This window comes from Aedes albopictus, chromosome 3 (genome assembly GCF_035046485.1).
Source record: "Aedes albopictus strain Foshan chromosome 3, AalbF5, whole genome shotgun sequence".
Lineage (NCBI taxonomy): Eukaryota > Metazoa > Arthropoda > Insecta > Diptera > Culicidae > Aedes > Aedes albopictus.
In genome coordinates this window covers 313,748,130-313,768,791 of record NC_085138.1, presented here as the reverse complement: position 1 = coordinate 313,768,791, position 20,662 = coordinate 313,748,130, and the positions used below count along the sequence as shown (strand labels likewise).

Genomic DNA, 20,662 nt, shown 5'->3' with positions numbered 1-20,662 from the left:
GGGCAATTAATCAATGAGTGGAAATAGGACAAACTGATTTACATTTGTGGAACGTGTTCTGAAGTTGCCAGACGGACCGACATTCCTAGATCTGAACATGCCGGCCGCCTTGAAATCGTTAGGATTTCAACCCATCTAAAGAATTCAAATTTTGTCTGCTACTGTACTTCAAAGATCTAGCTGTTTCCTACATACTACTATTGCTTTCACACTCGTTTCAATACTTCATGGCCTACGATTGCTGCTTCGATGTAAACATCACTTCGGGTAACTGCTGGTTCGCTACTGCTACTGCTGCTGCTGCTGCTGTGACTGGTGACCTTGACCGACTTGAGTACGGCTGTACTGGAGATGGACTGCATCGTCTGCTTCGGTGACGGTGGGCTTATATAGCCGAGGCGGTAAACGCACGGGTATTCAGCATGACCATGCTGAGGGTGACGGGTTCGATTCCCGGTCGGTCCAGGATCTTTTCGTAAAGGAAATTTCCTTGACTTCCTTGGGCATAGAGTATCTTCGTGCCTGCCACACGATATACACATGCAAAATGGTCATTGGCAGAGGAAGCTCTCAGTTAATAACTGTGGAAGTGCTCATAGAACACTAAGCTGAGAAGCAGGCTTTGTCCCAATGAGGACGTTACGCCAAGAAGAGGAGGAGGGCTTACCGTCCGAAAATGGTGAGGAAATTCCAATCGGAAACGGACGACAACTGGGAAATGGACTTCTGCTGGCCTTGGTCATCTTCGGTTCGCCGGATGGAGCTGGATGGGTTCAACGTTCGGGCTGTGTCCTGGTATCTCTCGGCGGGCCTCTGCCGCCGATGGGTGCAGGCCTCCTGGCCTGAACTGGTGCACGATTCTACAAAACATGGGGAGCTTTTTACGAGGAAATGAACAATTTCGAAACAACTTGCCTGGAGCGGAGGCCCTTGCGTCCGGGCCTCCGCGGGTGCCCCTGGCACCGCGGTGATGCTACGGAGTAGTAGCGATTGGTTTGGTGGTCGCATGCTATGGACGTCTATAGTGCTGATCCTGGATTGACGTTGGCCTTCAGTGCGAGTGATCAATTCGCTTGATGACCGATCGGGTAGGACCAACGGAACGAGCGAAGGGCCCTTCGCTCTCGGGATGACATTCGATGACGACCTTGATTAGGTGATGAGGAAGACCTTGTGAATTGGGAAAGCAGACCGTGCACCAAAACCTTGGACAGAACATGTGTGACGACACAGGACAAGCTTCATGCGAAACGGACGAATGACGGTTTGGCAAACGGATGAACTTGACGACTTCTAGATGATGACCGGCCCGTCCCGTTGGCCGGGACGCGGGTGCAGCTATGGGGGATAAACATTCCTTGAGCTTTTTGAATTGAACTATAAAATTACTACTTAACTGGACTGCGGAGGACCATCAGTTGAGGCCCCCCGCGGTGCCGAAGCACCTCGTTGGAAAAGCTATTGCTCCTCCGATGGGGACTCCTGGTCGTTGTCCCGAATAGGAAGGATGCAAATCTTGGAAATTCCCCGTTTGAAGACACCATCCTGGGTGCGGACGCTCACCACGCGGACGTTTCCGTCCTGGCTCGGAAAAATCTCGGTGACTCTCCCTAGCCGCCACTTTTGGGGTGGCAGGTTGTCCTCCTTGACGAGAACCATGGTTCCAACATGAATGTTGTCCCGTTTACGAGACCATCTCGTTCTGTTGTGCAGATCGGAGAGATACTGCGTTTTCCATTTTCTCCATAGTTGCTGAACAAAGTCTTGAGTGCGTTGCCATTGAGAGAGCCGGTTTTCTGGAACCTCTTGCAGGTCCGGCTCTGGAACCGCCGTGAGCGGCCGACCTACCAGGAAATGGCCTGGAGTGAGCGCAGTGAAATCGGTCGGATCATTGCTCAGCGGAGTCAACGGCCTAGAGTTGAGAATCGCTGCAACCTGATGAACCACGGTGTGGAACTCGTCGTAGGTCAACACTCGATCTCCGATCGTCTTCCGAAAGTGACCTTTGAAGGATTTCACGGCCGCCTCCCAAAGTCCGCCGAAATTGGGGGTGCGCGGCGGGATGAACCTGAACTCAATTTCATCTTCCAGTGCCGCATTCACCATCGCATGTTGGACTTGTTGATTGTTCAGCAGCCGACGGATTGCTTCGAGCTCCTTGTTCGCTCCAACGAAGTTGGTTGCGTTGTCACACATGACCAACCGTGGCTTGCCGCGGATGGCAACAAACCGTTTGAACGACGCCAGAAAGGCTTGGGTTGACAGGTCTGCTACAATCTCCAAGTGTACGGCCTTGGTGGCCAGACAAACGAAAATGCACACAAAGGATTTTATCGGTGTGGCTTTCCGACCAGGGTATCGAATGTAGAAAGGTCCGCACAGATCGATTCCGACCTTCAGAAAGACTGCTCCGGGTGTGACCCGGACGGAGGGTAGATCGGCCATCAGCTGTTCATGGACCTTTGGTTTGTTCCGGAAGCACGACACGCACCGGTGGATAGTCCAACGTGCGACATCTCGGGCTCGTAGTGGCCAGAACTTCTCCCTGACGGAGCTAATCAAAAGTTGCTGTCCGGCGTGGAAAAGTTTACGGTGGTAATGTTCCATTATCAATTTCGTCAGTGGATGTTGGTGATGGAGAATCAACGGATGTTTTCGGCCTTCCGGTATGGGAGCATGCTGCAACCGGCCGCCGACACGAAGTACGCCCTCCATCAGGCTGGGATTTGCTGCGAGGAGTTTCGATGATGGACTGATTTGTTGGTTCTTGGATAATGCTGATATTTCTGCCGGAAAGGTTTCCGACTGTGCTAACCGCACCAGCTGCAACTCCGATTCGTTGAGCTCTATCGTAGATAGATTTCCGCTTCGTTTGCAGGATCGATTACTCGAGACTGCGTTGTGCCGGAATCGACGGACCCAGGCAACGATGCGAACGAGCGCCGGAAACGACGATCGTAGCGAAAAGATGGGATTGGGCGGTTTGATTTGAACGGGAACTGATGTTGAAGGCCTTTCCTCCAAGAGCGCGCTGTCCAACTCCGATTGAACAGTTGCTGACTTTGGCCAAGTAGACTGATCTTGGCGCAACCATAAAGGACCTTCAAACCATAGAGTCTGATACGCTAGCTGGGCTGGTGTCATTCCTCGGGAGACTATATCTGCCGGGTTTTCAGCGCCGGCGACATGATTCCATATTCCAGACTTGGTGATATGCTGGATTTCTGAAACCCGGTTGGCAACAAAGATTTGCCAACGCGACGGCAGCGAGGATAACCAGCACTTGACTATCATGGAATCTGTCCAGAAGTAAGCCTTGGCGGGAATCTGGACACTCGTGCAGAACTTTTCGTAGAGGTGGCTAAGAAGTAACGCTGATGATAGTTCCAGCCGCGGAATCGACTGCTTTTTCTTCTTGCGAGAGAGGTCTTCCAATGGTGCCACACGAGACTTCGAAGTTATCAGTCGAACGGTGACCGATCCGTCGGTGGTTTCACACCGTAAATACAGGCAAGCACCATATGCTGCCTCTGATGCGTCGCAGAAGCCGTGTAGTTCTACGGATGCTAACTTGCTATTGAAGCCTATCCACCTCGGCACAGCAAGAGATTCCAGTGCACTGGCGTTCCAACGAAACTCGTTCCAAAAGGCTTGGCAGGAATCTGGCAACGGGTCGTCCCAATCCGACTTCTCCTTCCAGAGTTGCTGAAGGAAAATCTTAGCTTGAACTGTGACCGGACCGATGAGTCCGAGGGGGTCGAAGATACGAGCGGTATCGGAGAGAACGACACGCTTGGTGATTACTGGTTCTGCGCTCCAGCGTGGAACGGCAAACTTGAAGCTGTCCCTTGAAGGTTCCCAGATGAGTCCAAGGGTTTTGACAACGGATGTAGACGAATCGAGTTCTAGGGTTGTTCGATCGTCTCGAAGCTCTGATGGAATCGTCGACAGTAGTTCGGGATTGTTCGAGCTCCACTTGCGCAGGTTGAAGCCTGCTGAATTCGTCAGGGTAATCAGCTCCGATGCGAGAGTTTTTCCCTCTTCTATACTGTCCGTGCCGGTTAACAAATCGTCCACATAGAAATCCTTACGAACAACCTTCGCAGCTACTGGGTGCGAAGCCTCTCCTTCTGTGCCTAGTCGTTGGAGACATTTGGTTGCCAGATAGGGCGCTGATGCGGTTCCGTAGGTGACTGTGGTCAATTCGTAAGTCCTGACAGGCTGATCAGGCGAATCCCTCCACAAAATCCGTTGAAGTGGCTGATCGTCTTCCGCAACCTTGACCATGCGGTACATCTTGGCAATGTCCGCTACCAGTACGAATTGCCATGATCGAAAGCGCAAAATGATGGAGAACAAGTCATCCTGCACGACAGGTCCTACCATTAGTCCATCGTTCAAAGATACGCCGGATGAGGAGCGACAGGAACCGTCGAAAACAACTCTCAATTTGGTGGTCGTGCTTTCAGGTTTGAGTACGGCGTGATGCGGAAGATAATACGCCAATTTGTCTTCTCCACCATCGACCTCACGCATGTGATTCATGGACAGGTATTCCTGAACGAAGTCGATGTAGAGTGCCTTCAACTGATCGTTCGTTGCAAATCGTCGCTCCATTCCGTGAAGTCTTTTTAGTGCGGTGGTCCTAGAGTCTCCCAACTGGTTGATAACGTGCTCCTTCTTGGGAAGAGTGACGACAAAACTTCCTTCACTGTCTCGAACAGTCGTCTTCTCAAATATGTCTTCACATACAGCTTCTTCAACCGACAACGTACTCGAACTATTGCAGGACTCCAGTTCCCAAAACTTGGCCATGAGTTCTCGCAGCTCGAGTGTGGAACAGGAATGAGTGACTGTTGTAGGAACTTCGACGACATTCCCAGGAACACGTCCTGAGACAACCCATCCGAACACGGTACCTTGCAGCGTCGGTCCATCGTCGGATAGTTTCAGCTTGTCCTCGAGGAGCAAATCGTAATAGTACTCCGCGCCCAATATGATGTCGATCGGACCGGGCTTGTGGAAGTTCGGATCCGCCAAAATCATTCCACTCGGAATGGCCAATTCGTGGACATTTACTGGATTGATCGGCAATTCCGAAGTGAGTTTTGGAAGCACGTGAAGCTGGATGGTTTCGGAATACGAGGAGATGCTGGAGGATCGTGGAGATATCGTAGCCTCGACCTTCTTCGTAGATTGCACTACTGAACCTCCAATCCCAGCTACTGATAGATAGCTAAACGTTTCAGCTAGTCTCAGCTTTTGAGAGAGCTTCGTGGTAACGAAGCAGTACTCCGAGCAAGAATCCAGAAGAACTCTGGCTAACTGGGTATTTCCATATCTGTCCGACACACGAACGAGCGCTGTCGACAGCAAGACTTGACGTGTAGAGGTGTGTATAGTGGCGGGTAGGGAATTGCTTGGAAGTGTGGGATCTGTGGTGGTTGGTGGTGGTGTTTGCGTAAGCGAACTTGTGTTTGCAATGGGGAGCGAGCTAGTACTAGGACCAGCTGCCTGAGTGTGAGTTGGTTGGTTCTGGGCTTGTGGCTGTGTTTGCTGTGTGTTTGTCACCTGTGATCGATTCTGAGCTTGTGGGCCGGAGGAGTCATTCTGCGGCGTTGATGCAGCAGGCCTTCCACCGTTGAAGCCTCCGGAATGGAGGAGCGAATGATGCTTCTTCTGGCAATGTCTACACACGCCAGCGGTACACGCTCGAACCAGGTGCGATGGAGACAGGCAATTCAGACACAGGCCGCACCGTTTCACTTTCTCATAGCGCTCGGGAATCTTCATTTTGATGAACTTCTGGCATTTGAACGCTGAATGCATTTCTTCGGAGCAGAATGGGCACCGGCTAGAAGCTGGCGCAGAAGTTTGAGCATGGCTTACGGTGAACTTAGGTTTCCTTACTTCCATTTGGGCTGACTTTGCTGGAGCTATCGATTGGAGAATGGCACAGTGCTTGCGTAGAAACTCCATCAGTTGATCGTACGTTGCAACCTGCGTGGAGGCGTGATGGGTTTCCCAGTTTCGTAGAGTGGCTGCGTCCAGTCTAGAACACACCATGTGAACAAGAATCGTGCTCCACTTCGACGTGTCCTCGCCAATTTTGTCCAACATCTGAAGATTGCGGTCGTACTCGCTGATCAACTGGCAAAGAGAGTCGTAGTTCTCCCGCTTCAATGGTTCCACTGCAAATAGGGCATCGATATGAGCCTTGACGATGAGTTTTTTATTCTCATACCGCTTTTGCAACTGTTCCCAGGCGATGATGTAATTTGCAGCGGTGATCTCGATCATCCCGATCTCCCGAAGCGCTTCACCTTCTAGTGACGACCTGAGATAAGTGAATTTATCGATGTCAGTGAGCTGCTGATTTCGGTGGATCAGGCTCCTGAACATGTCCCGAAACGTGACCCAATCTCGGATTTTACCGCCAAAACTGGGTAGACGAATCTCAGGCAACTTCACCGTAGATAGAGCTGTTGGGCCTTGGATTGACGCTACGGATGGGCCAGAAGATGATCCGGAAACTAGGTTTGCTCGCAGACGTTGCAGGGACGACTTCAACTCGCAGTAGGTATCCTCAGCCTGCTGGATAATCGCACTGTGTTCTAACTGCCGCTTTTCGATGAGTGCTTCTAACTGATCATGCAAGTCCGCCGGGTCAGCTTTAGACTCCATCAATTCCCGTTCATCAGCTTCCTCGGTGAGAACCAGTGTTTGGACGAAAAAATGATCAGTGAACCACTCGGCAGCTTTTCTTCCCTTCTGTTGGTTCTGTTTCAATTACCAAGCGGTGTATGTTCTCTCGTCGAGTCGCATGGTTCACGAAGGAACACAAAGAGGATACTCCGATATAAACAAGCTGCGGCGATGAGCGGGCATCGCTAAGTGTAACACTTACCGATGATCGCTCATCGTTGGCTTGGGGTAACTGTGAATAATCGTTATTTTCATCAGTATTTAATGCGTTTTCGCTTTAAAAACGTGAAATACTATTTAATTTAACTGTATTCATGACATTGCAGGTTGTGTAGTTACAATAAAAAAAGAATTATGACAATAAAATATTCTTACCGAATGCATCGCTTTCATTAGCGTCATCGAGCATCTTCTCTCTTGATTGCGCTCTCGTATCGAACCGGGCAAGAGAATGAACAGCATTTCGGGGAGCGTTCCCGATCATGTTGGTTCATGAAATGTTACATTCGCGAATGTATCACTTGCTGAGCATGGACCATTCAGTGGTTCGCGATAAAAATCCACACACTGGTGAGAACTTCTATCTTCCTCCGAAGTACGTAAAACTTCTGCATCGCTTCCTCCAAGATTTCCATCCTTGTTTCGACCTGCGCTTCATGCTTCTCCGGCTTGAATTTGAGGATGAACTGCCGTATCCCTTCAAAGGTACTCCGAACCTGCCGTTGTTGCGACTTCAACTCCTTCAGTTCACTTGCCATTTTTGAATCACTCTCGAACCACTTCAAATAGTATCTTGCTTAGTTTTAATCACACTGTTTGTCCATTAAAGTTCACAAAATGTCACCTTCTTGAACCACAGTGGTAGCACTGGAATCAATTGTTCAGGTAATTGCACTGGCACTTGCACTTGAAATCACTCACTCCGCGCTTCGCGACTCTACTCGACGACCCACAAATTGACTGAAGACAGAACGACCAAATTTGACTGCAAGCGAGGGGAGCCAACCAGGTGAAACAACGAGCCGAAAAATAGCCAGCAGAACCGAAGACCAACCGTCAATTGAACTCAGGGAACACAAAATTCGCATGCAAATAAAATCTCAATTTAGAACCACCATTTTATTAAAGATCCCACAACTTCATTCGGTGTGCCCTACATGCATGGCGCCACCACAGATAACATGCAATTACTTCCCTTGCCACCGCTGCTGATCCAAGGTCCTAGTTGAAGTTTCGTTGCTTATCCGCTCGCTCCTACGCCTGCGTCGTGCGGACGTCCGGCGTCGTCGTACACCGCCGCCGCCAATTAACTCCTATTGCACCGGACGGTGCGCCGCGACCGATGATAATCCGCAACCCGTTGTTGTAACAGCATCAACTTTTCTTCGCTCAGTTGAGCCACATCACGATGGCGGATCTTCTATCAACGCCGGAGCACTATTGTTCACTGTTCACTAGCCGGGTCACTGACCGGCGGGACCACAGTTCGCGGGTCCTTTGCACTATGTCCACTATCAATCGTCCAACGGTCATCCGGCTCGAAGGACCAAAAATGTTTCTACACTTCCGGGACCGTTGGCGATAGATTTTCGGACGCCTTTTCACAAACTCGCGACACAGAATTGCATACGAAAAACAACCGATTTATTGAAAGTCCACTTTCATTAACTGTTGCACTTTTATTTGCTCGACCGAATTACTCGCCTAACTCGAGCGCGACGCGATATTGCTTGTGGTTGGATATGAACTAAACTGCCTCTCGTATTCTCTGCGATACGAGGAGGTCAGTGGTGAATATGACACCGAACGATACCGATCAGTGGCTATCGATCGGACTACCTACGCTATATTACAGTATCTGCTGATAAAGATGGGGCAATTAATCAATGAGTGGAAATAGGACAAACTGATTTACATTTGTGGAACGTGTTCTGAAGTTGCCAGACGGACCGACATTCCTAGATCTGAACAGCTGTGTTGTTATCGCGAGCACCAGTCGAATGCTAATGCTGGAACGATTAGAATTGGCTTGAAGTATGTGGAGTGGATCCATGTAAGACATCAAACGTGATATCATTTGCAATGCCTTTTATGTGGCTGGATAGCTGTCACCTATTTTATAGCTTTTTATTAATCATTGTGTTTGGCAGTGATTGACTTTGCCGACGACTGTAACCATACTAGTATTGTATAGAGTTGAACACAGGGTTTATGTTTGCGGAATTTTTTAGCGTGTTTTTTTCTAGTTTTGGCTATGCGTTTTTTTTTTCAGGAAAGAGCTAGTTTTTCAGCTATCGTTTCAAGGACTTCCCCTACAAGAAAGCAAAGCCGTACACATCGTAGTTGCTATTCCGTGGCTGATCAGAACAATCGAAGTTGCCCAGAGGATCAGCCAATCTTGTTTGGGATTAAAAAATGTGCAAAGCAGAAAGCAGACAACGAAAATGTAGTGTCATTAAAAGCAACAAATGTAAATATCATCAGTGAGACGTTTTTCATAGCCTATAAACAAACAAATTGACTGTATTCTGTGTTATATCCAAATGCGCGCACTTTTTGTTTGACACCTTCCTTGACCTTTTTGACAGTGTCATGCGAATATCAAATAGTGCGTCTTAAATTTGCCCAAAAGAATCTGTTAGTCATTTTTTGCAGATTCCTTTAAGGCTTTACGGGGTGTCATCATAACCATCAATCGTCGCTCTCAAACTTTGAAGATGTAAATGTCGAGTTCTACTGCATGAAATGGGCTGGAAAATTGTTCGTTTGTATGCTTGAATGTGAATGTGAATGAAATCGACTGAGATTTCAGTTAGATCAGGCCACTGTAGAACAACACAATTCGCCAAAAGCATGCCAAGCCAGAAATTCATTACAAATTTACAAGGTAGGCTTATGGATATAAGTAAACTAATACAGTGTTGAACATTCCATTTCAGCATATCTTGATTCAATCACCCCCAGCTCATTTCAGACGCTGAACCTGAGAATACATACATACATACATTTATTTGCTCAACATCACATTTGAGATAAGTCATAATCAATAATAGTACGCCACAATGCTCGGTTTGTGGCTGCCACTCTCCATCCTCGGTCACGCCCAATGCTCGCCAAGTCACGTTCCACATGGTCCACCCATCATGCTTTCTGTGCTCCACGGCTTCTTGTGCCAACTGGATCCCTCGCGAACACCAGTGTTGTTATCCGACATTCTTGAAACATGCCCTACCCATCGTATCCTTCTGGCTTTGGCCACCTTCTGGATGCTGGGATCGCCGTAGACTGCAGCGAGCTCGTGGTTCATCCTTCTCTGTCACACACCATTCTCCTCCACACCACCAAAGATCGTCCTAAGCATGCGTCGCTCGAAGACTCCGAGTGCTTGCAGGTCTTCCTCAAACATGGTCCATGTCTCGTGTCCGTAGAGTACCACCGGTCTTATTAGAGTTTCGCACATGGTGCACTTGAGTGCGTGGGTGAATCTTTTTAGACCGCAGCTTATTCAGGAGCCCGTAGTAGGCACGACTTCCAATTCTACTGATGATGCGCCTTCGTATTTCACGGCTAGCATTGTTTTCAGCCGTCAGTAAGATGCAACGTAGACGATTTCGTCAACCACATCGAATCTATCCCCGTCTATCGTAACATTGCTATCTAGACGGAACCGGTCATGTTTGGTTCCGCCTGCCACCATGTTCTTTGTTTTGGACGCATTCACCAACAGTCCAACCTTTGCTGCTTCACGTTTCAGGCGGGTGAACAGTTTTGCCACCGTTCCAAATGTACTGGCGATAGTGTCCATGTTGTCCGCAAAGCACACACATTGACCGGATTTTGTGAATATCGTATTCCAGCCATTGCGCCCGGATCGTCGCATTATACACCTTCGAGAGCGGTGTTAAATAGTAGGCATAAGAGTCCGTCACCTAGTCGCAGTCCCCGGCGAGATTTGAATGAACAGGATAATTCACACAAAATTCTTACGCTATTCAGCACACCGTCCATCGTTGCTCTTATCAGTCTGGTAAGCTTCTCGGGAAAGCTTTTCTCGTCCATGATTCTCCATAGTTCTGTGCGGTCGATACTGTCGTATGCCGCCTTGAAGTCGATGAACAGGTGGTGCGTTGGGACCTGGTATTCACGGAATTTCTGGAGGGTTTGCCGTACGGTGAAGATCTGGTCCGTTGTCGTCCGACCGTCGGAGAACCGGCTTGGTAACTTCCTACGAACTCATTTACTTTAGGTGAAAGACGACAGAAGATGATCTGGGATAGCACTTTGTAGGCGGAATTTAAAATCGTGAACGCTTGAAAGTTCTCGCCTTATTGCCTTTCTTGTGAGGGACGAATGACCTTCGGGTTAAAGTCCCTCGACAACAACAAAAGAAGAAGAAGAAGCCTTTCTTGTGGATGGGACAGATTATCACTTCCTTCCACTCCTTCGGTAGCTGTTCGGTTTTTCAGATCTTGATTACTAATCGGTGCAGACAGCTGGCCAACTTTTCTGGGCCCATCTTGATGAATTCTGCTGCGATACCGTCCTCACCAGCTGCTTTGTTGTTTTTGAGCTGGTGGATGGCAAACTTAACTTCCCTCAGCGAGGGAGTTGGTTCGTTCCCGTCATCTGCTGTACCAACATAGTGATTGCCTCCGCTGTCTTGATCCCCCGTGCCCACATTCTCTTCGCTATGCAGGTGCTCGTCGAAGTGCTGCTTCCACCTTTCGATAACCTCACGTTTGTCAGTCAGAAGGCTTCCGTCCTTATCCCTGCAGATTTCGGCTTGCGGCACGAAGCCTTTGCGGGATGCGTCGAGCTCCACATTCTGTTGGATTCCATGCCGCAGCATTACCGCCTGCGCATTTACCCTATTGAAAGAGCTTAATAGCCAGTCGAATAACGGATGTCAACCTGCAAAGTAGCCTTACTCCGAAATATCACTCACTGGCGACCGCCGACAACGACACCAGTAGTAAATCACGATTGAACGCCATCGAGTTCGCCATCGCACGCAGTTAACTATGCTTCGCGGACGATATCAACATCATCGGGATCAACCGTCAGATCATGAAAGAGGCATTTATACCGTTCAAGTGGTGAGACGTAGTGGTGCTAGTTAGTGAGCAATTTCATGTTGTGAACGCATTTGTTTATCTTGGTACTCTAGTATGTAACCCGCCAGCCTGTCACGCTTTCCCGTTCGTAATTGGGTGGCTTAAGCGCCACTCCTAAAGGAGACCACCCAACAGTTTCCAGGTTTGCCCTGCCTGAGACCCTTCCAGGGAATGGGTAAATTTTTAGAACTGGAGAAAGAAGCTGACTGGCTGCGTTAAACTATCCCAAGTACTATAGAAGATACGAACGATCACAATGCCCTAGAAGTTTCAAATGCAAACCCCTTAAATGCTTCAAAACCGATATCAACTAGGCGGAGTTTTATCATCTTCGGCCCAGTCCGAAAGTCTCTCCAAATCGAACTACTTTCAATTCGAGAGGGTCAAAGGTCGATTTCGGGCCGACTTACCCCGTACAACAAAATCAAACTACAAGAAAACGATCACGCACTACATGAAAATTCTTCACAAGACACTAATTTCTCGGTACTCTACACATTAACGGAAAACGTTTGGGAACTACTGTTGCATTTATTAAACGACACTACAAATGTTTTTACATGCTATAAAAGCACCAACGCAGGGCTTTATTCAAACGAGCTGATTTGAGTACCTATACCTATTTATTCCTCGATCGATCTTTCTTTACATGTTTGCCTAGGCCTTCCTTTCCCCTTCTACACTTCCCTAGTGTGTGTTTCCGTTCTACCTCGCTATCGTACTACTAATGCACGGCGGCGCCGGCGACGTTTCTCCTACAGCGGCGAGTGTGTTAGACGGTGTCGTTCGTACGGATATCAGTGTGTGATCTTCGATTGCAAACAGATCCCATTCAGAGATCGAGACGGTTACGGGCTGTCGATTGTGCCGTACTGTCTCATGCGCATGGACGACACCAACGGATTGCATGCATGCTTGGTACTTACGAATTCTCTACCATGGATTTACGAGATGTGGGGTGGATTGTGGGTGGATTACGCGGTGACGCGCGACGTCGGTGGGCACACGGAGTGTTCTCTGGCCTACTCCGGCCCGGGTTGAACGCGCGATCCGACGGTTCGCGCTTAATCCTTCCTCCACTGGAAACGTGGGCTTACGCGTGAACGCGGCACATGCGTTCGAGCGTCCTATGGAACAATGGTTGATTGTTGCTCTCCGACGCGGAAAAACGATGGCGGCCTGCCTGTCCAGGGCGCGTATCTTGACGTGACGCAACCCTCTTCCGGCCACGTGTGCCCCGGGAATCCTCCGAAGTCGAAAGGTGGGGTCAAGAGCGGTTTCTGGCTAATGGTGGTGTGCCGGCGATAGCCTTTGCTGCCACGGATCTATTAATTGGATTTACACTCCCGTTGATTACGACCCAAAACACCAGATCGAAATTCACTGCTTACCCGTCTACTCTTCAAACAACACACAATTTGTCACCAGAAACTAACTAGCTGCTATTTGGGAAACTTAACTAGCACTAAGGGAATAGGAAATCAATTAGTTATCCTACTAAGAACTTTCATGTAATTTCTTATTCACCTATTTCAACACACCACGACGCGGGACAAGAAAATGACCACTCTTGCCTCTTCCACAATTCGAATCGAAGTGGACGATCAAGTCTGGGATTGTCCTCAGATAGGCTCTGACCTTCGGCTTCGAAATCGCGAAATCAGACGAAGTCCAATTCCGCGAGTGCAACATTCTCAGAATTTGCACCCGAAACTTCAAAGGCATTGTGACCTCTCTTTCCAACGGCCGCCTTAAAACCTTCAGTCAGTTCCTCTCCCCAAGTTCGGTAGGAGTGCGCAAGCCGAACGGGAAAGGTCAATAAATCCTGAAAGGATTTTAGGACAGGTCGATGCCCGCCGATGGCATCACAAATTGCGCGCATTCAATTTTAGCTGGCTTGGGTCCATTGCATTTGGGCGCGTGTAGCTGGATGTAGGGAACTCATTTGGGCAAGCGTATGCCAATTGCAACTCTTGAAGATAGAGATCTTTGTGCGGTGAATCAATTTTAAATTTAAATGGAAAAAAAACGAATGAACATGCAACATACTTAATTTGAAAAGGATTTTATATATTTAACAGTGAACATTTTTAAATAGAAAAGCGTACTTGTTACAAGTAACGAGCGATAATGATGTTACTCGCGTGGTGAGAAGACGGATTGCGGCTGCGCATCAGGCCCTTTCAGTCTGCGGACCTGGCTGTTGACAAAACTCGCATTGTACAAGACTGATTCTTCCGTTTCCTTTATACGACCATGAATCGTGACCGTTGGGAGAAGTTGATCGAAGAGCATTAAGAGTCTTCGAACGTAATGTGCTGCGCACAATACTCGGCGGTGAACTGGAAAACGGCATATGGCAGCGTCACATGAACTACGAATTGTATATACCAAGAAAATAAAGAGATAGATATTGTGAAGCGAATAAAACACTGCAGATTGTGGTGGGCTGGGCAAGTAGCTTCTATGCCGGAGGAACGACTAGCTAAAAATACATACATACATATTAAACTGAGAACACTTACATTCTACTAAAGGATTTTTTAAAACTTTTTACCCTTAACGTTCAATTTGCGTTTATGGAGCCAAATATCCATAACAATTTATTCATATAATACTATGTTTGAACAGAACAACTTTGGCCTTAGCTGTTACCAACGCGAATGTGCAACGTCATTCGTATCATTCAGAAGCTCATGGTAGGGATCATTTTACCACATAATCAGTAGATCAAAATCAATTTCCGCTCGTCCGCGCCGGTCGTCCAAATATAAATTCGAAAACAGTTTCACTTTTAATCGTATGCACTGGACTGTGTGACACGGAGAATGGCAGAGATTCCAATTAAAATATTTGACCGCCTCCGAAGAAGCCACCGTTCGGTTTATATGTGGCGTAGGGCATCGCAGTCATTCGATATTCATACACCCGTCGCGTTGCTGGGTCTAGGTCGAATTTGCATACATCTTCGTTTCGTAACTGCTATAATGTGGGAAGAGATTTATGCTCAATGGGACGACAATTAATTATTCTTTTACCGATCGTATTCTTTACTAATAAAATCGTTCGAACGTTATTGTTCGGTTGTGAGCATCGAGTTGGATGTGTGAAATTTGAATGACAAAGAAAAGGTTAATGTAGGGTCTTTCTAGTGAGTTACAGGGCTGACCGACAAATGAATGCTATTATCTGTTGCGCTGCGTTCGTCGTTATTAACCTTTTCTTTGTGATTCAAATTTCACACATCCACCTTGATCTTCGGATAAAGTAATTCAGATGTAGTAAATAAACTTCATAAATCTTTATTTTGAATTGTTTCGTTTGAAATAGTCTCCGTTGCGACTTCCAATTTTCTTCAGAGTTCATGCCGTCCAAGGGAACACTTGCCAACCTGCACTACGTGCAGGATAATCGTTTCGCCAGGGCCTTATGATGCAGTAGTAAACTAATTCCAGGAAACTTATCACGCTTGCACCCATTACTAGGCCAAATAATCCACCGAACTTTGCCATCATATCTGGAATACCGAACAGTTCCTGACGCTTCATCGGAAGCAACCATTTGCTCTTGAGTGATACCACCAGTCCCGCTGGTTCCAAGCTGAAAGTTATAATATATAATTGCAGTTCAAGGTGCCGCAAATAGAGACATAACTTACACATCAAACACCTCAGTTGGTGCACCTAGAGCTCTTGCAAACGCTTCAAAGTCCCAAGGGAGATTCGATATTTCCACTTCGTATTGAAGCGTCGTACAAGACGGCAGACAGCCGCAAGGTGCTTCAATTTCGCTTCTTCGTTGTGATACGTTTAACTTTTCAAGTAGCTTACTAATTGCTTCACCGGGGCAGAATAGGTCTCTGCCGTCGCAGATCCGTACCTCAGGGCCACGTGGCGAATAGAAACCCACGCAACCACACTCCTGAGCAGTTTGGTTGGAAATGCATTCATCAAGGCAATTTTTTCTATTGTAAACTTTGAAGTATCTTAGATATCGTTCGTCACTGAAATAACATTGTCGTCTGGAATTTTGTTGGATGTTTAACACTTAATTATACAATTTTAAGTGACTCGCACTTACCTGCTATATGGGTGCTTTTTAAGATCAGGTGTGATATACGTTAATTCTGGTTGGGCAATCAAAGATAGTTTACTGTTATGCGATAAGCGGTAGTAATTGTGTTGCACGGAAGGTATTTCATCAGGAGAATGTATTGCAATTTTATACCCTATTACAGGACCCTACAATAATAGAAACACAAAATAAGTGACTCGAAGCATTATTTCGGTCAGTACATACCTCGCAAAAGTAATCTATGTCCACTTTCCGAGTTTTCATTACCAGCATTAGGCCAGTATCCATTCCTCCTCCAACGGGCCGTAGTGGATAAGTTTCCAGTTGAACATCATCTAAATATCCGTCTTCCAAAGTCCAATTGCTCGAATCGAGGTAAGACTCAGAATACAAATAATCGTGATGAAGATTATCAGTCCTCAGTAAACTCTCAGCGTCGATAGCATTGAAAGTGTAGCAAACACCGCCATCAGTGATGGATTTTGACCAGTAAACGTTACAATCTAGAAAATATTTTCTAAATTTGCAGCCAGAATACAAACTTCTGAACGGAATTGCAATATTTTCAAGTATTTGTACATAGTTTACTGCCAATGTTGCGTTGAATTCGTAAAAATCCGACATCATTGGACACACATGTAACAGCGCACGAAGTCTTACGTACCTTAAAAAATAAGCAGATCTTAAACCTCAGCCTCCAACGACCCCACATAATACACACTCATTGTCACTTATTCCTTCTTCATCGAAACGAAAATAAACATCCGACGAATTAAACAGTTCCACCTGGGTGCGAGCAATAGGGCAAACCGTAACAGCCGGAAACGGAACAGCCCAAACCGGCAGAAACCTCCCATCGTAGCTGATGACCACCGGATTTTCGTTCCATTTCTCGTATAGCTGAACCATGGACATTAAACAGGCGACCAGCGCCAATCCGATCCAGATGAACCACCAAACACGCTCACCGATGTGCAGCTCTGCGACCAGGTGTCGCATCGCATAGATGGAACCACCCCGGCAGTATTCGGTCCACAAACCACGGAGGAAGCCATGATCCGGGCTGTGCATGGTTTCGTGACGAAATAGTGTCGTCGGATCTGAGTTTGCTTGAATAGGCGTCCATGTGCTTTTTGTCTGACCGATTTGCGTGCCAAATCGATGGTTGTTGAGTCCATGGGGATCAAATGAATCTCAAGGGTGGAAGCGATGACACGGTGAGATAGGAATCAAATGGAAATCAACGTCTTGGGATTGCTAGTGACATGATAGCAATTATCTGCACGGCGATGGCTATGGGTACTTGTTTTATTTGATCTAGATTGTAACAAGTAGTATCGTCTGTCAGCAATCAGCTGATGAAATTGAAATATTAAAACAATGTGCATACGGTGCATCTATCAATTCTACCATTATATGTATAGCATCCCGTTGGGAGCAGCTCGGGTCTGGGCAAAAAAAAATGACCTGAATGCAAAAATAGGGTAAAGGAGATTGCTGCATGTAAATGTTTTCGTAATTGAAACATGAGGTTTCTGAAACTGTAAAAAAACATCTGCAAGTGGCAGAGAGTTATTCAACAAAGTGTACATTTCACCCCACAAACTATTATTTTCAAATTCTTCTTTAGCTTACAAAATCTCTGTATTGCTTCCATCGGAAATACCTCTTAAAATTCATCTGAGAATTTATGTTTCCCGAAAACATTTTCTAAGAATACCTCAGGCAATTCTCCAAGAATTCTACACATATTCAGTCGTTGGGAATGTCTTCATACATGGAATATGCACCTGTTAAAATCCTTCAGTGATTGTGGAGGAAAAACACTAGCAATTTACTTTAGCAAAGAGCTAGTTAGGTAAAGTGTAGCATTAGCTCAGAGTTAGAATACACGATAATTAAAACAAAAAAAAATTAGTTAGGTATGGTCCCGGGTCATTTGGCCGAACGCCATTTGGCCGAACGCCATTCAGTGTATTGATTTTTTTTTCAACTCCTAGAAGTATCCTGGTGTAATAGGTAATGATGCCCGGCCATTTGGCCGAATGCCGTTTGACCGAAAAATGAATGATATACTCCAAATGGCATGCCACTGTTCTCCACATCAGTTTAACTCAAAAGAACAGCCTAAGATTCAAAGAAGGAAAAATCTCTGACAAAAAATAACAGTTTCAATGCCAACTGATTTCCTCAATGGAATGGCCTATTATTAAAGAAGGAAATTCTTCTGATGCTCACATTGGCAGCTAGAATGTTACCCAGAGCTAGTCCTCACCCCTGAATTTCTTCGATCATAGTTCGGCCAAACGGCGTTTGGCCAAACGTCATTTGGCCAAATGGCCGGACACTATTAGGTACCTATTACACCAGAATACTTCTAGGAGTTGAAAAAAAAAATCAATACACTGAAGTTTTTTTTAACAACGGGAATGGTAATGCGTAAAAACGCGTTAAAAACCAAAAAAAAAACGCCGTAAAAAACCAAGTTGTTTAAAAAAAACATGCCAAAATCTAGTCACTGTAAGTAGATGCGAAAATGGGTTCCCGGAAGTCTCATGGGGCATTTCAGTGGCGTTCCAAGGGGTTACAGGGCGTTTCAGGGAGGGTGAAGGGGCGTTTTAGGGGATATCAAGATCATTCAGGAAGCTTCAGAAGATTTTCGGTGAGTTTCAGAGACGTTACAGAGGCATTTCAAGTAGCTTCAGGGGACTTTCAGCCGGCATTCGAGCGAGACATTATAGAAACGGGAGTCCTGGGCGATTTTTAGTGGGTTTAAGAATCATTACAGAGGGCTTAAGGGGCGTTTTCATAGGTTTCGGAGGGTCTTATGTGTATTTCCCTCTGAAACCAATAATAATCCTCCGAAACCGTTGAAATCACCTATGTAACGCCACTGTAACGCCTCTATCATCCACCGGAATTCCTCTGAAGCTTCTTGAAATGCCACCGAAATCCCTCTAAACCCCCTCAAACCCCATGTAACGCACCTGAAACACTCCCGAAACACCCGAAAATGCCTTTGTTACTTCTCTGAATATTCATGGAATGCCTTCGAAAGCCCCCTTAAACCACCTCGAATCTCATATAACGCACTTAAAACACTGCGAAACCCCCGAAAACGCCTATTTAACGCCTCTGTAACGTGTCTGAAACTCATGGTAATTCCTCTGATGCTTCTTGAATTCTCTGCTGAAACCCCCGCTAAAACCCTCTTGTCGAAGTTCGCTTCGACCAACTCTACCGTCTGTTACTTTGACTGATAGGGGGATTCTTCCGCCATAATAACCTCCAGAGCAGGGATCGGTTTTGTTAGCTCTTTATTCGAGATATTACTAATTTATTTTCTGTGCAAGTATGACAAAGGGTATATAATATTTCACAATTAGTTCTTAAGTTCATGTCAATGCGTACTAATGCACAGGAAGCAATATAACATAAGCCTTAACCACATATATAAGCTTGTGTATCTATAGCGTGTGGGCTTTTGGTTGCAAACTATGTTCTGTGTAAGGTTGATGTTTTGGTGTTGGGGATTTTTTTTTATTACCGTATGGGTTTGGGCCGAAGGGTCTCAGATTTTCATGAAACTTTTTCCACAGGCAGGACTAATGCATAAATGAACAAAAAAAATTGAAAAAAATTCAAGGTCGCCTATTTTTCCGGAAAACTGAGATAGATTTTTTTTGTTTTCCCCTGACACTACTTACTTTGAAAAATCATAACTCAAGAACGTAGCATCGTAGAAACAAGGCTTTTTTTTAGAAAATAAAAGCAATTTTGTCAGAAATTCAAAAAAAAATGTTCTAGAAAAAATTTCCACAGTTGAGAAAGTTTGTAAAGAAAAGCCGGAAAAACTATGCCCGAACTTGTGGAAAATTTTCAAAAATATGTTTTTGAGAAGGTTAATTCATACGCTTTAATAGCTGAAATTTTTGGATTTTTTTTTCGTTTTTGAGTTATGCCCAATTTTGTTGAAAAATGTCCAAATGTGCGATGTAAGCCTTTTTTTTGAAGAATCATAACTCAAGAACGAAGCATCGTAGAAACAAAGTTTTTTTTTAATGAAAATAAAAACCAATTTTCTTAGGAATCCAAAAAAATATGAAACGGCTTTTCTTTATGAATTTTTTCAACGGTGAAAAATTTTGTGGAAAACTGCTAGAATTTGCGGAAAATTTTCAAATTTTCCTTTTTGGGAAGGTAATATTATAAGCTTTGATAGCTGACATTTTTGGAATGCACTTTTTTTTTCTTTCCTGAGTCATGGCCAATTTTGTGAAAAATGACCATGTTCTCCTCTATTATATGGTCATTTTTCACAAAATTGGCCATAAGATCAGGGAATGGTGGAATCTCTGAAGCAATTCCTGGAATCCCTATCAAAATTCCTGGTGCAATTTCTGAAAGAATTTTTGAGGGATCCCTGGATTAATTTCAGGAGGTATTCTGGTAGGTATTTCTGGAGGAATTCCTGGGATTCCTGGAGAAATTTCGGAAAAAATTCCTGGAGGAATTCATAGAGGAATTTATGGAGGAATTGCTGGTGGAGTTCTTGGAGTAATTTCTGGAGGAATTGCTGGAGGAATCCTAGAAGACAATCCTGAAAAATCCCCAGAGAAATTTGTGGAGATGTTCCTGGAGGAATCCCTGATACAATTCTGAAGGAATGCCGAAAGTAAACCCTATAGGAGTCCCTGGAAGAATCGCAGGCGCAATCCCGAGGGGAACCCTTAGATCAATCTCTAGAGGAATTCTCGGAGAACAAATAT

General features: G+C 45.9%; 2 protein-coding genes across 2 annotated transcripts; both read right to left on the bottom strand.

Moving 5' to 3' along the window:
- Positions 1 to 1,051: 1,051 nt before the first annotated feature.
- On the bottom strand, positions 1,052 to 7,463 carry LOC134290811 (uncharacterized). The gene is made up of 3 exons (XM_062858014.1): positions 7,305 to 7,463; positions 1,542 to 6,705; positions 1,052 to 1,338 (listed from the first exon to the last, which is right to left on the bottom strand). The coding sequence occupies exons 1-3, from the start codon at positions 7,461 to 7,463 to the stop codon at positions 1,052 to 1,054; spliced, it is 5,610 nt and encodes a 1,869-aa protein (XP_062713998.1).
- Positions 7,464 to 14,113: 6,650 nt separating this feature from the next.
- On the bottom strand, positions 14,114 to 16,964 carry LOC109425971 (pickpocket protein 28-like). The gene is made up of 6 exons (XM_019701390.3): positions 16,615 to 16,964; positions 16,119 to 16,557; positions 15,900 to 16,060; positions 15,478 to 15,840; positions 15,211 to 15,419; positions 14,114 to 14,193 (listed from the first exon to the last, which is right to left on the bottom strand). The coding sequence occupies exons 1-6, from the start codon at positions 16,962 to 16,964 to the stop codon at positions 14,114 to 14,116; spliced, it is 1,602 nt and encodes a 533-aa protein (XP_019556935.3).
- Positions 16,965 to 20,662: the final 3,698 nt, after the last annotated feature.

Coding starts and splice junctions, on each gene's coding strand:
- LOC134290811 (XM_062858014.1), bottom strand. CDS start 7,463: ATGGCAAGTGAACTGAAGGAGTTGAAGTCGCAACAACGGCAGGTTCGG. Junction 6,706..7,304: donor AAGCGATGCAGAAGTTTTAC/GTACTTCGGAGG, acceptor GTTCTCACCGAG/GAAGCTGATGAACGGGAATT. Junction 1,339..1,541: donor GAGCGTCCGCACCCAGGATG/GTGTCTTCAAAC, acceptor TATCCCCCATAG/CTGCACCCGCGTCCCGGCCA.
- LOC109425971 (XM_019701390.3), bottom strand. CDS start 16,964: ATGCACAGCCCGGATCATGGCTTCCTCCGTGGTTTGTGGACCGAATAC. Junction 16,558..16,614: donor GAAGGAATAAGTGACAATGA/GTGTGTATTATG, acceptor TTATTTTTTAAG/GTACGTAAGACTTCGTGCGC. Junction 15,420..15,477: donor CCAACTGAGGTGTTTGATGT/GTAAGTTATGTC, acceptor TATAACTTTCAG/CTTGGAACCAGCGGGACTGG.